General features: G+C 42.1%; 1 protein-coding gene across 1 annotated transcript in view; it reads left to right on the plus strand.

The window, feature by feature from the left end:
- ST8SIA6 (ST8 alpha-N-acetyl-neuraminide alpha-2,8-sialyltransferase 6) overlaps positions 1 to 12,953 on the plus strand; it is a 48,299-nt gene that overhangs the window by 21,541 nt on the left and 13,805 nt on the right. The window contains exons 5-7 of the mRNA XM_061997066.1: positions 5,184 to 5,328; positions 7,735 to 7,847; positions 9,015 to 9,107. Of these exons, the coding sequence (XP_061853050.1) occupies positions 5,184 to 5,328; positions 7,735 to 7,847; positions 9,015 to 9,107 (351 nt within the window). The remainder of the gene's footprint in view (positions 1 to 5,183; positions 5,329 to 7,734; positions 7,848 to 9,014; positions 9,108 to 12,953) is intronic.

Below are 12,953 nucleotides of genomic sequence, written 5' to 3' on the forward strand. Positions count from 1 at the left end.
ATGATTTTCCTTATCCTCCCTACTGTGGCCTTAGAGGACAGTTGAACATCCACTATTAGGAAGGATGTTTTGCATATATGGATACTTCTGCAATGCCTGTCCCCATCTACTTTCCTTCCCTCTGTCCCACTGCAGTGTAGTGCAATGTATAATGACAGTAAAATATTTCACACTGTCCTGTGAAAAATGGTAATGAAGAATGCCCCGTGCCCCTAGGTCTACAAGCACTGGCATCACACTGAAGTGTACTTTACACAAATGAAATACTATTAAGTTCACAGTTTCTGCAAGCTCACATCCCCCTGGGGTGCTGCGGCCCTTTGAGGATCACAGTTAACTGTGTTGGTCCAGAGGTCCAGCCCTAATCTGGAGCAGATGGTTCTAGTGTGTATATGAATAAAATATATTTTAAAATATAGAATACAATTACTTTAGCTGAGCATTTCTAATGAAAGAAGGTGTTATGGATAAAGCCATCCTGCTTACTGCCATCATGCTTACTGCAGGAGGTTGAACCAAAGGTCTTCCTAGTGCTTGTATCAGTACTTCAGAGGAGCGAGGAGTTTTTGCACTCTGCAGAAACCCTTTGCATAAAGATCAATTTCAGTCTTATTATAGATTCTTCACATTCCACTCGGGACAAGGGTAGTGTTGCCATTTGAACTAGCTGAGAAAATCTCCTAGGCCTTCACTAATGGTTTTAGCCCTTGTGGCTGGTTCGGATGGAGTTGTTGGAAGGAAGATGTTGAGACATTTATAGCCTCTTCAGGATATGTGCACACTGTGTTTTGTCAGCAGGTACATGTAGCCTGTACACAAGTGCTGAACCACCTAAGATGTGTGTATTCATATGAGGGCAGAACCCAGCTAAGCTAATGAACTTTGCTGCTAGGAAGGATACAATAGATTAGGCTGCAGTTCTTGGCTACAGAGCTACTACAGGAGCTGCAAAGAAAGTACATCAGCATATTTCGATCCTTCAGATTCTTACTAACTTCCATTAAACAGAGTGGACTATCCATGTGAAGTGCTTGTGTTATGCAGAGGGGTTTGGAAACCAGTACAATCGAGTCCCATTTTGCTGTTACTGCCCACAGCTCAGTATGGACTAACTGCATAAGAGTTGGAAAACAGTGATATTCCTTTGGCTTATCTCCAGACTTTGATCACTTGCTTCAGAAAGCAGGATTTTCTTAAGTTCTCAGCAGCCACAAACATGATGAAATTATGTGGATGCCATGTGGGTTCTGAATTCTATCCCAGCTGACCTCAATGAGTCCAGCATCCATGGTTCATAACGTGTCTACTGAGTAACAGAAAGCATTCTCCAGTGCAACAGTGACTCTGTTGTCTAACATGAACAAAACTTCACAGGCAAATGCAGCACATCACTCTGGTTGTTAATGATAAAGACTATCATGACTGTACTTCAGTTTTATGAGGTATGTATTACCAGACCAAATGGTGTTGTCTTTTTCCAGGTACTGATTTTGTTCCTTACTTGTTACAAGTGAGATTTCCATACAATGCAATCAACTCCCTTTCTGCTTATCTTGGCATAAGAAATATCTGTGATTGATGTTATGCCTCAGGATTTAAAAATAGCACTTAGGACTCCCTCCACTTCCAGCTGCTTGCAGGATAAATCTTGGAGATTGATAAATAAGAAACTGGCAGTACTAAGTTGTACTTCAGAGCTGAGACTTTCCCAGCCCAGGGCCCTACAAAACTTGGGTACTTTGCCTCCAGCTTCCTTCACTCTGGACTTCTAATACTGTGACTGGATTATAAGACCAGTTTGTTCTAGGGCAACCCCCAAGCCTAGCAGCTCTGATAACAAATAGAACTTAAACCTTCTTACCATAAGCTATATCCATGTTGTTGCATGTACCTGAGGTGGATGCTCAGCCTGTATAGCAACATCCAATCTTCCAAGAGCTGCCCCATATCTCAGTGTTTTCTCCTGGTCAGAACAGACAACGTGCATCACTTACCATCCCTCCTAAGAAAATGCAGAGTCTGCTTTGAGGTAGTACTGTATGCCTGCTAAGATTCTGACCCTTGTCTCCTATCCCACCATCTGATTAGGAGCTTCTTTGTATAGTAGATTTTAACAATTAGTCTTTCTCCAGATGGTGTGATACACGAGTTAGAATGTTGTCTGGGCTTTGCAACACCTTACATGTAGTGCTTGTTTAAAAACTTGGCTTGTACAATACATGTTGTGATTTTACGAAGTATATGCTATTTAGGATGTGATTATCTCATGACAGAGACCACATATGACATGAATACTATGATTATTTCAGTAATAGATTGCTTGAACTGCTCAGTTTTTACCCATCCTTCATTGTTCACTGTCAGTTGTAGAGGTGTCATGTGTCACAGCTGGTACAAAATCCTATATGAACAGACTGCTAAATATATTGCCAGTGGGTATCACTGCCTGCAGGTTACAGACATTCCTACTGGAGCTCTGTATATGGATGCTTGGGCATGGTGGGATTCTGCATCATGATTTGATCCAAGTAAGAGGTTTCTGTTATTACCTCCAAATTTTTAGCACATATGCTCCTAGGTACACATAAGAATATATGTCTTTAATCAGTATGTATTCTCTTGTTCTCACTGCCTTTCTGAACTAGCCTGGCTCTGTTTTACTTCCTCAGTGTATCTATAATGTTAATTTAAGCTATTACTTTCTTATTAATTCAGATATCTGTTTTTCTTCCAGACAGTTTCTGCTTTCATTGAAGCACTTGTTCTTGTGGAATGGGCAATAAAAAGCAAAAATGCATCATCTGTATTAATGAATGTTATCTATCATCAGTTTGGTTTGTCAGGTTCTGGGAGCCATCATACACAAAACAGCTGTTTTGCTAAAGCTGGGCAAAAATATTCTGGCATTATTCCTTCTCTCAACATCCTGTGGTTGAAGCAGATAATATTTAGCCCTGCTTCATCAAAACTGTAGGGTTAGTGATTCCCCAGCTCCATGTGATTGCCAGTGAGCACTGAGAGATGGCTGTTCCCTAAGGGACAGGGACTGGGATCCCAGTGCCATAGGCTGTCAGCAGAGAGGGACTGGCAGCCAGGAGAGGGGCAGCCCTGGCCCTGGGCACGAGCTCCTGCCTGAGGACAAGATGGGCCCAGCTGTTACTGCAGTACCTATTAAAGTTAAAAAGAATTGGTGACAGGAAAAGCGTACAAGAAAGAAAAGCAACTGGATTCTAGTCTAGAGTGGTTCAATAGCACCCAGTGTGCCACACCTAATCATTTGACCCTCCTGCCTCATTCCTCCATTGTTATTTTTCCATATGTTTAAAATAGGACACTATATGCTCAGAGCAATTGTTTTCACCATGTGTTCACCTCCTGACCCACAATAGCATAGTCTCAGTTCCATCCCCACCCTTGTACCTGGTGATTTTCATTGCCTGCCCCTTAAGACTTTGAGCAAAACAGTGGGAATCACTTTGTTCAAGGAGTGGAGCCTAATATGGCTTGGGCAAATCTGATCCTGCTGTTTCCTCCCTCAGGAGTAACATTTCCCATTAACATTGCCTGGTAACTCTCCTAGTGTCATTATTTCAGATCTGTGCCATCCCAGCATTCAGTCATTCCCATCATTCACATCTGGAAACTTTGTCTTTGAGGAGTTTCAGAGCTCAAGATTCAAAATAGGTGAATACATTTCCATTAAGCCATCTGACAATAGATTTCCTTTGGTATTTTAGGTATGAATCAAACCATCCTTCCCAACTTTCCCCCCCCCCCCCCCCATTTTGATCATTGTTTCAAGAGAAGTGGGATTGGGAGTTATCCCAGACTTGTTCATTCTCTTCCTTGACTTCCATCAAACATAATCCCTGAGTTCTTCCATGTGCTAGACTATGCTTCATCTCCATCAGAAATAAAACGGTTTCATTATTAGAGTATTTGCTCTCTGTACATTGTTGATAAAATTAAATGTTGATAAAGTTAAATGAAGCAACTTCTCTTACCTGTGTCTTACCCAATTAAAATCAGCTTACTTTCAGCCAGAATTAAGCCTGTGTTGTTTAACAAGCTCCAGCGGCTTGATTTGCCATACGAAGTAAAACTTTCATTCCTTTGACTCTAACTTTCACATTTAACCTTCAGTGTTAGGATAGGAATTATTCTTTTTACCTGCTGTGTTCTTCAAAATTCCAAGCAATTCTGCTACCAGTGAATTTTATTTCCTAAATGGTTAGTAATTCTCTTAGTATCTCACCTAATGAGATACCTGTGTCCTGCCAGTTGGTAGATAATGACCTGCCATGAATATTTCAGCCTTACAGTCTGAAAATCTGATCCAGTGGCAGCAGCGAGAACATTGTTCCCTTAAGAAAAATGAATTGTAGCATTTCAGGTCTGATGAGGCTTTTCATTGTGATTCACTAAGACAAGATGTTTACACAGCTAATATTTTTATAATATAATCTTTTTATAAGTTGGGAGGTAACAGGGATTGTGAGATGGGTGACAACTTTCACTCCTACAGAAAGACTGAGTGAATCCCTCATCTATTTAAGGATCTCTGCTAGATGTTTTGGGGAGCAGCCAGGTTGTCTGTCTCTACCACAAAGATATCCATCTTCTTTATTTGCAAGTTGTGATGTAATTTATTTAACATCTGTGATTCTGTGCACAGGAAAATCATGCTGAACAGTTGCAGGAATGAATTATTAATTAATTGGCTTGCAACCATCTAGCTGTTCACTAAGTGCTAGAGCCAGTGCTTCCCATCATCATTCTTTTCATCTCCTTTTCTTTCTTTAGCCTCCTAGTTTCTTACAGTCACTTCTTCTATGTTGATTGAAATCACCTTGTTAATTCCTTAGGGACTGAAGTCTTGCAGTGTTTCTATAATAGTAATTAATAAGGAAAAGATCAATTTCATTTTTTTCACTATAGAAAAGGGGAGACTATGAGAGAAAAACAGGAGAAGAAAAGGAGTTGTTGCTCTGATTTGCTGTAAAAATAAACTTGTTCTGCAAAGCAAGTCGAGGGAAATGACATTATAGAGCACTCATATAGCCTTTTGTTGTTTAACTAATGAAAACTAATTAGAACTGGTTTTCATTCATCTAGTTCCCTACCACTGCTCTCTTACTTATTTGCCAGTCTTTGAGCAGGTTTTGTTTGGGGGTTTTTTGCAGGTCAGAATTAGCTTCCTGCTGTGATGCGGTTCATAGTTTCATTGCTTCTCAAAACAACACCCCGCTGGGAAGTAACATGAGTTATGAAGTGGACAGCAAAAAGACCATCCTCATTACTGATGACATTTTTAAGATGCTGCCTGTGGTAAGAACTGTGTCTCTACCTCTTATAATAATTGCAATGTCATATATATTTGGGGTTAGTAATAGAGCTGCTTTATTTGACTCCTCTGGAAGAGACCTTTCACTTCCAGTATTCACTCCTTCATTCAGCTTGTAAGACCATTTTTTAGTCTTCCTTTGCAATGGTGGAGGCATGGACAGTGTGTCATAGATCAGATTGTAGGTAGAGTTGCTACAGAACACAAGTTGCAGCCTGGTTTGACAGCCAGCTGAATTCAGGAGTGACTTGCTTTTCTCATTCCCATTTCAGTCTGGAACAGTTTTTCATAGAATGGTAGGAGTTGGAAGTGATCTCTAGAGATCATCTATTCTACCCCCTCTGCTAAAACAGATTCACCTCAGTCAGGTCACACGGGAACACCTCCAAGCGAGTTTCGAAAACCTCCCAAGAAGGAGCCTCCACGCTCTCCCTGGGCAGCCTGGGCCGGAGCTCCCTCACCTTAACAGGAAAGAAAATTATCCTTATGTTTAAGAGGAACTTTTTGTGTTTCAGCTTACATCCATTACCCCTTGTCCTTGTATTCCCATGCTATTTCCAGTGCAGGCTTGGGCGTATAACTTATGAAAGTTGTTTTGGTTGTAAACCTGAGAATAGAATAGACTACTTCAATTGGAAGGGACTGACAATGACAGTCTTGTCAAACTACCTGACCAAATTGAAGCATGTTGTTAAGGGTATTGTCCAAATTCCTCTTAATCACTGACAGGATTGGGGCACTGACCAACTCTCTAGTAACCCTGTTCCAGTGTGTGACCACCCTCTTGGTAAAGAAATGCTTCCTAATGTCCAGCCTAAACCTCCCCTGTTTCAGCTTTGAAGCATTCCTGTCACTGGATACTGGGAATATGAACCCAGAACCTGCCTCTCCACTTCCTTCCTCAGGAAGCTACAGAGGGAAATGAGGTTACCCCTCAGCCTCCTTTTCTCCAAACTAGACAAGCCAAGTAGTCCTTAGTCACTTCTCATAAGATGTTCCTTCCAACCCTTTCACCAGCTTTGTTGCCCACTGGGGTGTGACCTTTGCAGCCAGCAACACCGGTGTTAAACAAAGGAATCAGATTCTGTAGCTCGGGACTTACAATAGACATCCAAGCTCTGGAGACCAGACAGAGAGGGGCACAGAGTTGTACTTATTTTCTCAAAAGATGAGAGTCCTCTTACGCATCTCTGACAGTCTTGATTTGTGAGATCCCAGCTACCATGGGTCTAGTCCTTTAAGTTAATGATTAAATACTTCCTTGCAATAGAGGTTGCAGTGGTTCCACATTTAAATAGAACAAAAGCAAAAAGCAGTGTGTTTTATATGCATATATACTTACTAAGCTAGCCAGAATTGTCTGGCCTTTGTGTTCTCCTACTGTTTTTTTAGGTTTGAACAAAATATATGTTGTTTTGTAAAAGATTGCCAGGCAACATGAGGTCTGCCACTTTCCCCACAATTTTTGCTGTGTTCATAAACGTGTCCCTTCCTGCTTTTCCATGGGCAAGCTGGTGAGACTGTAAGGAAGGGTAATACTTTGTGTAAGCAATTTTTAACTCGGTTTTACAAGTGAATTCAGTTTCTGCAGTCAAAGTATCCCAGCTGTTGGCCTCTCTGTTGAATGTCAATGCTTCCACAGCAGGAGAAGCTGAAAAAGATGTATGAGATGATTCTGAGACCCTGGGATAACAGCCAACTATATTAATGTCAACTGAAATAGCCAACCATTTACATTTATTTGCTAGGTTGTGATCTGTGCTGATTCACAAGTGGATGCACTTAGCTCCTATTCAGCTTCCCCACTGCAAGACAGCGACCTCTAATAAGGAGTAGAGAGGGTGAACAGCCAGAAACAGTAACCTCTTCAGTTCCCTGTCACAATCACCGTGAGTTAAACCAGGGCACATGATTATCCTCTACGGCATCATCAGGTTCCCTTAAAGTCATTAGTTTACATCAAATGTAATTGTGTGATGACAAAGTAATGAGCATTTACAAACATCTCCTAATATCTGGCCAAGTCAATGCCTGTGTGACAGCTCCTGGTCTGTTACAGTGCAAAGGCAAATGGGTAAAATCTTCAGTACAAGTTAGTTCCTAAGCTTGTCGAGGATTCAGTCCACTACTAGATATTTTTTATGTGTCATCCAGTTTTAACAATCCAGTGTTATTCCCTCAAAGTACTGACAACAGAAGTAGCAGTTCTCAGTCTATTGGTGCCTATTTTTGGCTCTTAGCTGTCCAGGCCTGGACCCCCTGTCTACTAAATGGTGAACACTTACACTGAGATTTAAGAGATTAAGCCCACAAGGACAGATGACTAAAGGCACAAAGAAAGAATGAAAAGATTTGTAAGGCATTGGCTGTATCTTTTTATTTGTTTGCAGTCCTCTCCTCTGTCAGCCTATCCCTTCAAGACCTGTGCCGTGGTTGGAAATGGAGGCATTCTGAAAAACTCCAGCTGCGGAGCTGAAATCGATCGTTCTGACTTTGTGTTTAGGTAAAAGCTGCTTCATCTTACTGAAGTATATCACTAAAAACTTGTCAGGCTTGGAAGTATGCCAGTGCCAGTTTGTAGCAATGAGGAAGAATCTTCACAATTCTTTATTTCTGCCTCTCTAAGGATGCACCTTCTGCTTTGTGTAAGACAGAACTGTATGATCTATGACTGCAGTTACCTTGCCAGTGATGTGACACGTGACTATCTGAGAACCTGAAACTTCTGTTCATTTGGCTTTCTTTAGGAGAACGTTTTTTTCTGTTTTTTGTTTTTAGTCAGGAGAAGAGAATGAAGAAAACTCTGAAATTTAAATAGGAAAGACTGGTATTGTATGTCACGTGCTTGCCTTTAACAAAAGCCTTAAGCCATAGGTTAGCTCACTAATGCAGTTATTTAACTGTCTTGATGTTTTTCTCACTGTTAGCCACCTAAAAAAACAAGGCATCTAATCTAAGTAGGTTTTATCAACTTCCTCTTTAGATTGTGGTGTAAACCAGACTTACTCTGGTTGAGCCCACGTGCTCAGTATGAGTCACATTTTGTAGTTCCTGTGAAGGAACAGAGTAACAGAGTGAAGCTTCTTTTCTCAGTGGTGTCCAATCAGAGTCTGCTGGATATTATTTCCTTTGCTACTTTTGAATAGTACTTGGGATTTTCTGTTTTGTTTTAAAAGTGATCTTTCCAGATAGATAATAAAAGTAGGAAATCTGCATACTAAGATGCTAAACTTCTTACCAAGTTTAAAAACAGGTTTTCTTTACCTTTCTCAGAAACCACTGTTCCTGCAGTTGAGCAAGTTATGCTGTTGTTAGGAGATATAATAGAAGACTTTCAGAAGAAATGCATTGTTTAGGCAAGAGAGGCAATATTTCCCAGGAGCCAAACATAGGGCATTCATAGACTGTCTCCTTCTGGGATTTTAACTTTGCTTCTGATTTGTGAGATGATTTATGAAAATGAGCACTCTGTGCCCTATTTTAACCATCTGTACAGTAGATTAAATATTTTCACTACAAGTGCTGTAAGCCTTATTTAATATTTGTAAAGTGCTTAGAAATCCCTGGGAGCTGACGTGAAAGCATCATGACACAAGAGAGGAATTTGCAAACAGTAACTGTAAAGCATTTCTGGTGCACATCTGTTGAAGTAAATGCTTCTCAATTTCAGGTGTAACCTCCCTCCAACCACAGGAAGCATTAGCAAAGATGTTGGCAATAAAACAAACCTGGTGACAGTTAATCCGAGCATCATAGCTCAGAAGTAAGTACTACTGCAAATCGGGTTTTGCATAATATTGTATAATTGTTTGACATGATTTAGATTCCGTTGGAAACCCATTGGGATACTAGCATAGAGAGCAGGGCATGCAGATTACTTCATTAAGCCTCAGTTCCCATGTAAAACTATGTACTGTTCTAAGTGGAAATGTGATAAACCTGGCCTTTTTTGTAGCAGAAGGGAGTCAGCAGTACCCAGCTTAGCAAGTGCCTCTGTTGGCACCACTCCACAACTTATGACAGAGTAAAACTGAAGTTTGCTAGCCCAAGCCTCTTCTTTCCCCACCATGAACCTCATGACCCCCAGCATAAGAAAAGAATTGTAATAATAAAGAACTTGGAAATCTATGTCCAACTCTATCAGTAGGACTGTAAGCACATAGAATCATTTTGGTTGGAAAAGACCTTCAAGATCATAAAAAACAACCCCTAACCTCTGCCAAACCCATCACTAACCCCTGTTCGTTGTTTGAATTTCTCTAGGGATGGTGGCTCCACCCCCTCCCTGGGCAGCCCGTTCCAATGTTTAACAACCCTCTCAGGGAAAAAGATCTTCCTAATTTCCAATCTAAACTTCCCCTGGTGCAACTTGAGCTTGTTTCCTCATGTCTTATCATTCATTACTAGAGATTGACCCCCACCTCACTACAACCTCCTTTCAGGTAGTTGTAGAGAGTGATCATGTTATCTCTCCTCTCAGGCTTCTCTTCTCCAGGCTAAACATCCCCAGCTCCCTCAGCTGCTCCTCGTAAGGCTTGTTCTCTAGATCCTTCACCAGCTTCATTGCCTGTCTCTAGACACACTCCAACACCTCAGTGTCGTTGTAGTGAGGGGCCTAAAACTGAACACAGTACTCAAGGTATGGCCTCAGCAACACCCAATACAAGGAGACAATCACTTCCCTGGCCCTACTGGTCACACTATTTCTGATACAAGCCAGGATGCCATTGGCCTTCTTGGCCACCTGGGCACACTACTGGCTCATGTGGAGCTGTTGATTAACACCCTCACATCCTTTTCTGCCAGGTAGCTCTCAAGCCCCTCTGCCCCAAGCCGGTATCATTCTATGGGGTGCAGGACCCAGCACCTGGCCTTGTTTAAACCTCGTGCAATTGGCCTCAGCTCATCACTCCAGCTTCTCCAGCTCCCTCTGAAGAGCCTTCCTGTCCTCAAGCAGATCTACACACTCACCCAGCTTCATATCATCTGCAAATTTACTGAGGGTGCACTTGATCCTCTCATCTAGATTGTTGATAAAGATGTTAAACAGGTGCTAAACACATTCTGAGGTGATGTGCTTAGAGGCTGTTCTGATGAAGACCATTTCCTGTAATCCATTTCCTCAATCCATATGAAAGCTGCTCACACACTTTTTTTCTCATCAAAGTTTGTTTCTTTCACCTTCTTGATGAAAAGGAAAATCTAATAAGGCAAGGCCAACTAATCTGGCATCTTCAGCAGGCTGGAACTGCATCTTATCTATGAAAAAGACTGCTGTGGCATGTCATTTACTGCTTACTGATCTTACTGTATCTTATTATCTGTCATACCTGTATTTATCAAACAGATAACATCAGGGAAAGCTTTCCTACCCAGCCCCTAGTTTAAAGGAAGAAAGAAAAAGTACAGTGAGCACAGAAATGACTAACAGGCCTTTGTCATTGACTCAGGGATAGAGTTGATTTTTTGCAATGAGTATTAACTACTTTGCTGCTTACCCAGCCTTTTTTGACTCAAAGAAAGATGAATTATTGCTTCCACAAAAAGAGATTAAGCTCACTGATGTTAGTGGGGCTGCAAAAGAGTATTAGGAGGGAAAATTGTCTGGTGACTCAGCATCATTGGTGACTACTTTCCTTATGCATGATTTCTCTGGGCTTGATCAAAATGTTCTGCCACTGCTCCATCCATTTTTAGCCAAATTAAGCCACCCCAGGTTTAATAGGAGTTACACTGAAGTAAATAGGAGCTAAGCCTGTGTGAAGATGAAATGAGACTATGAGAGGACTTTAGGATTTTAAAACAATTAATTATTTGAATATTCAGAGAACACTGTAAATGCTTCTGAAGGAGAAGCAGGAAGCAACTTGGCACCATTTAGCAGAACTGTGTTTCTTCTCTCAGAAGGCTTATTCAGCCTTTATTCACTTCAGTTTATAACTCTGTGTTTGGGTACTGGGTTAGTCTGATGTTATTATTGTTAAGGTTAATCAGCCTTTGAACTGTGTCTGTCAGGATGTACAATGTAGGTGAACTCTTGGAAAGCAGCACAGTTCCTGTGTGTTAATGGTGCTGGGCTACACTGCATCTTACGGTGGCCTCTGGATCTTCTCCAGCACCTCAATGTCCTTCTTGCAGAACGGGGCTCAAAACTGGACACAGTTTTGTTTGAGGTGCTGCCTCACCAAAACTGAGTACAGGGCAACGATCACCTCCCTACTCCTGCTGACAACACTGTTCCTGGTCCAGGTCAGGATGCCCTTGGCCTTCTTGGCCACCTGGGCACGCTACTGCCTCATGTTCAGCCCGTGTCAACCAACACTCCCAGTTCCGTCTCTGCCTGGCAGCTTTCAAGCCACTCCTCCCCAAGCCTGTAGTGCTGCTGGGGGTTGTTGTGGCCCAAGTGCAGGAGCCAGCACTTGGCCTTATTGAAACTCATGCAATTGCCCTTGGCCCAGCCATCCAGCCTGTCTAGATCTCTCTGTAGAGCTTCTCTACCCCCAAGCAGATCCTTCCTCCCAGCTTGGTGTCATCTGCAAACTTACTATGGGTGCAGTCTCTATCCACTCATCCAGATCATTAATAAAGATGTTAAACAGGAGTGGCCCCAGTACTGAGCTCTGGGGACACCACCTGTGACCAGCTGTCAATTGGATTTAACTCCATTGACCACGACTCTTGGACCCAACCACCTAACCAGTTTTTCACCCAGGAAAGTGAATGCCCATCCAAGCCAAGAACAGCCAATCTCTCTAAGAGAATGCTGTGGGAAACAGTGTCAAATGCCTTACTAAAGTCGAGGTAGACAACAACCACAGCCTTTCCTTCATCCAGCAAGTGGGTCACCTTGTCATAGAAGGAGATCAGGTTTGTTAAACAGGACTTGCCTTTCATAAACCCATGCTGACTGGGTCTGATCACCTGGTTGTCCTACATGTGCTGCATAGCAGAACTTAGAATAATCTGCTCCATCAGCTTCCCGGGCACTGAAGGCAAACTGAAAGGCCTGTCATTTCCCAATCCATCCCTTCTTCTATATGGGTGGTTACACTGGCTAACTTCCAATCTGACTGGACCTCCCCAGTCAACCAGGACTGCTGATAAATGATGGAGAGTGGCTTGGTGAGCACCCCTGCCAGTTCCCTCAGCACTCTAGGATGTACACCATCTGGCCCCATAGATTTGTGCACATCAATGTGGAGCAGCAGGTCACTGACCATCTCCTCCTGAATTGTAGGGGGGACATTTTGCTCCTCACTCCTGTCTCTTGGTTTGGGGGGCTGACTTTCCCCAGTGGAAATACTGCTATTACTAAAGACTGAGGCAAAGAAGGCATTAAGCACCTCGGCCTTATCCTTGTCTTTTAATACCAAATTTCCTTCTGGATCTAATATTGGATGGAGGCTCTCCCTGCTCTTTCTTTCATTGTTAATGTATTTATAGGAACTTTTCTTATTACCCTTTGCCTCTAAAGCCAGTTTGACTTCTAGCTGGGCTTTTGACCTTGAATTATCTCCCTGCATAACATAACAGCATTCCTGTACTCACTGTGAGTGGTCTGCTGCTTCTTCCAGAGACCATAAACTCTTCTTTTTTTTCCCCTGATTTT

Source organism: Colius striatus, chromosome 5 (assembly GCF_028858725.1).
Source record: "Colius striatus isolate bColStr4 chromosome 5, bColStr4.1.hap1, whole genome shotgun sequence".
NCBI classification, from domain to species: domain Eukaryota; kingdom Metazoa; phylum Chordata; class Aves; order Coliiformes; family Coliidae; genus Colius; species Colius striatus.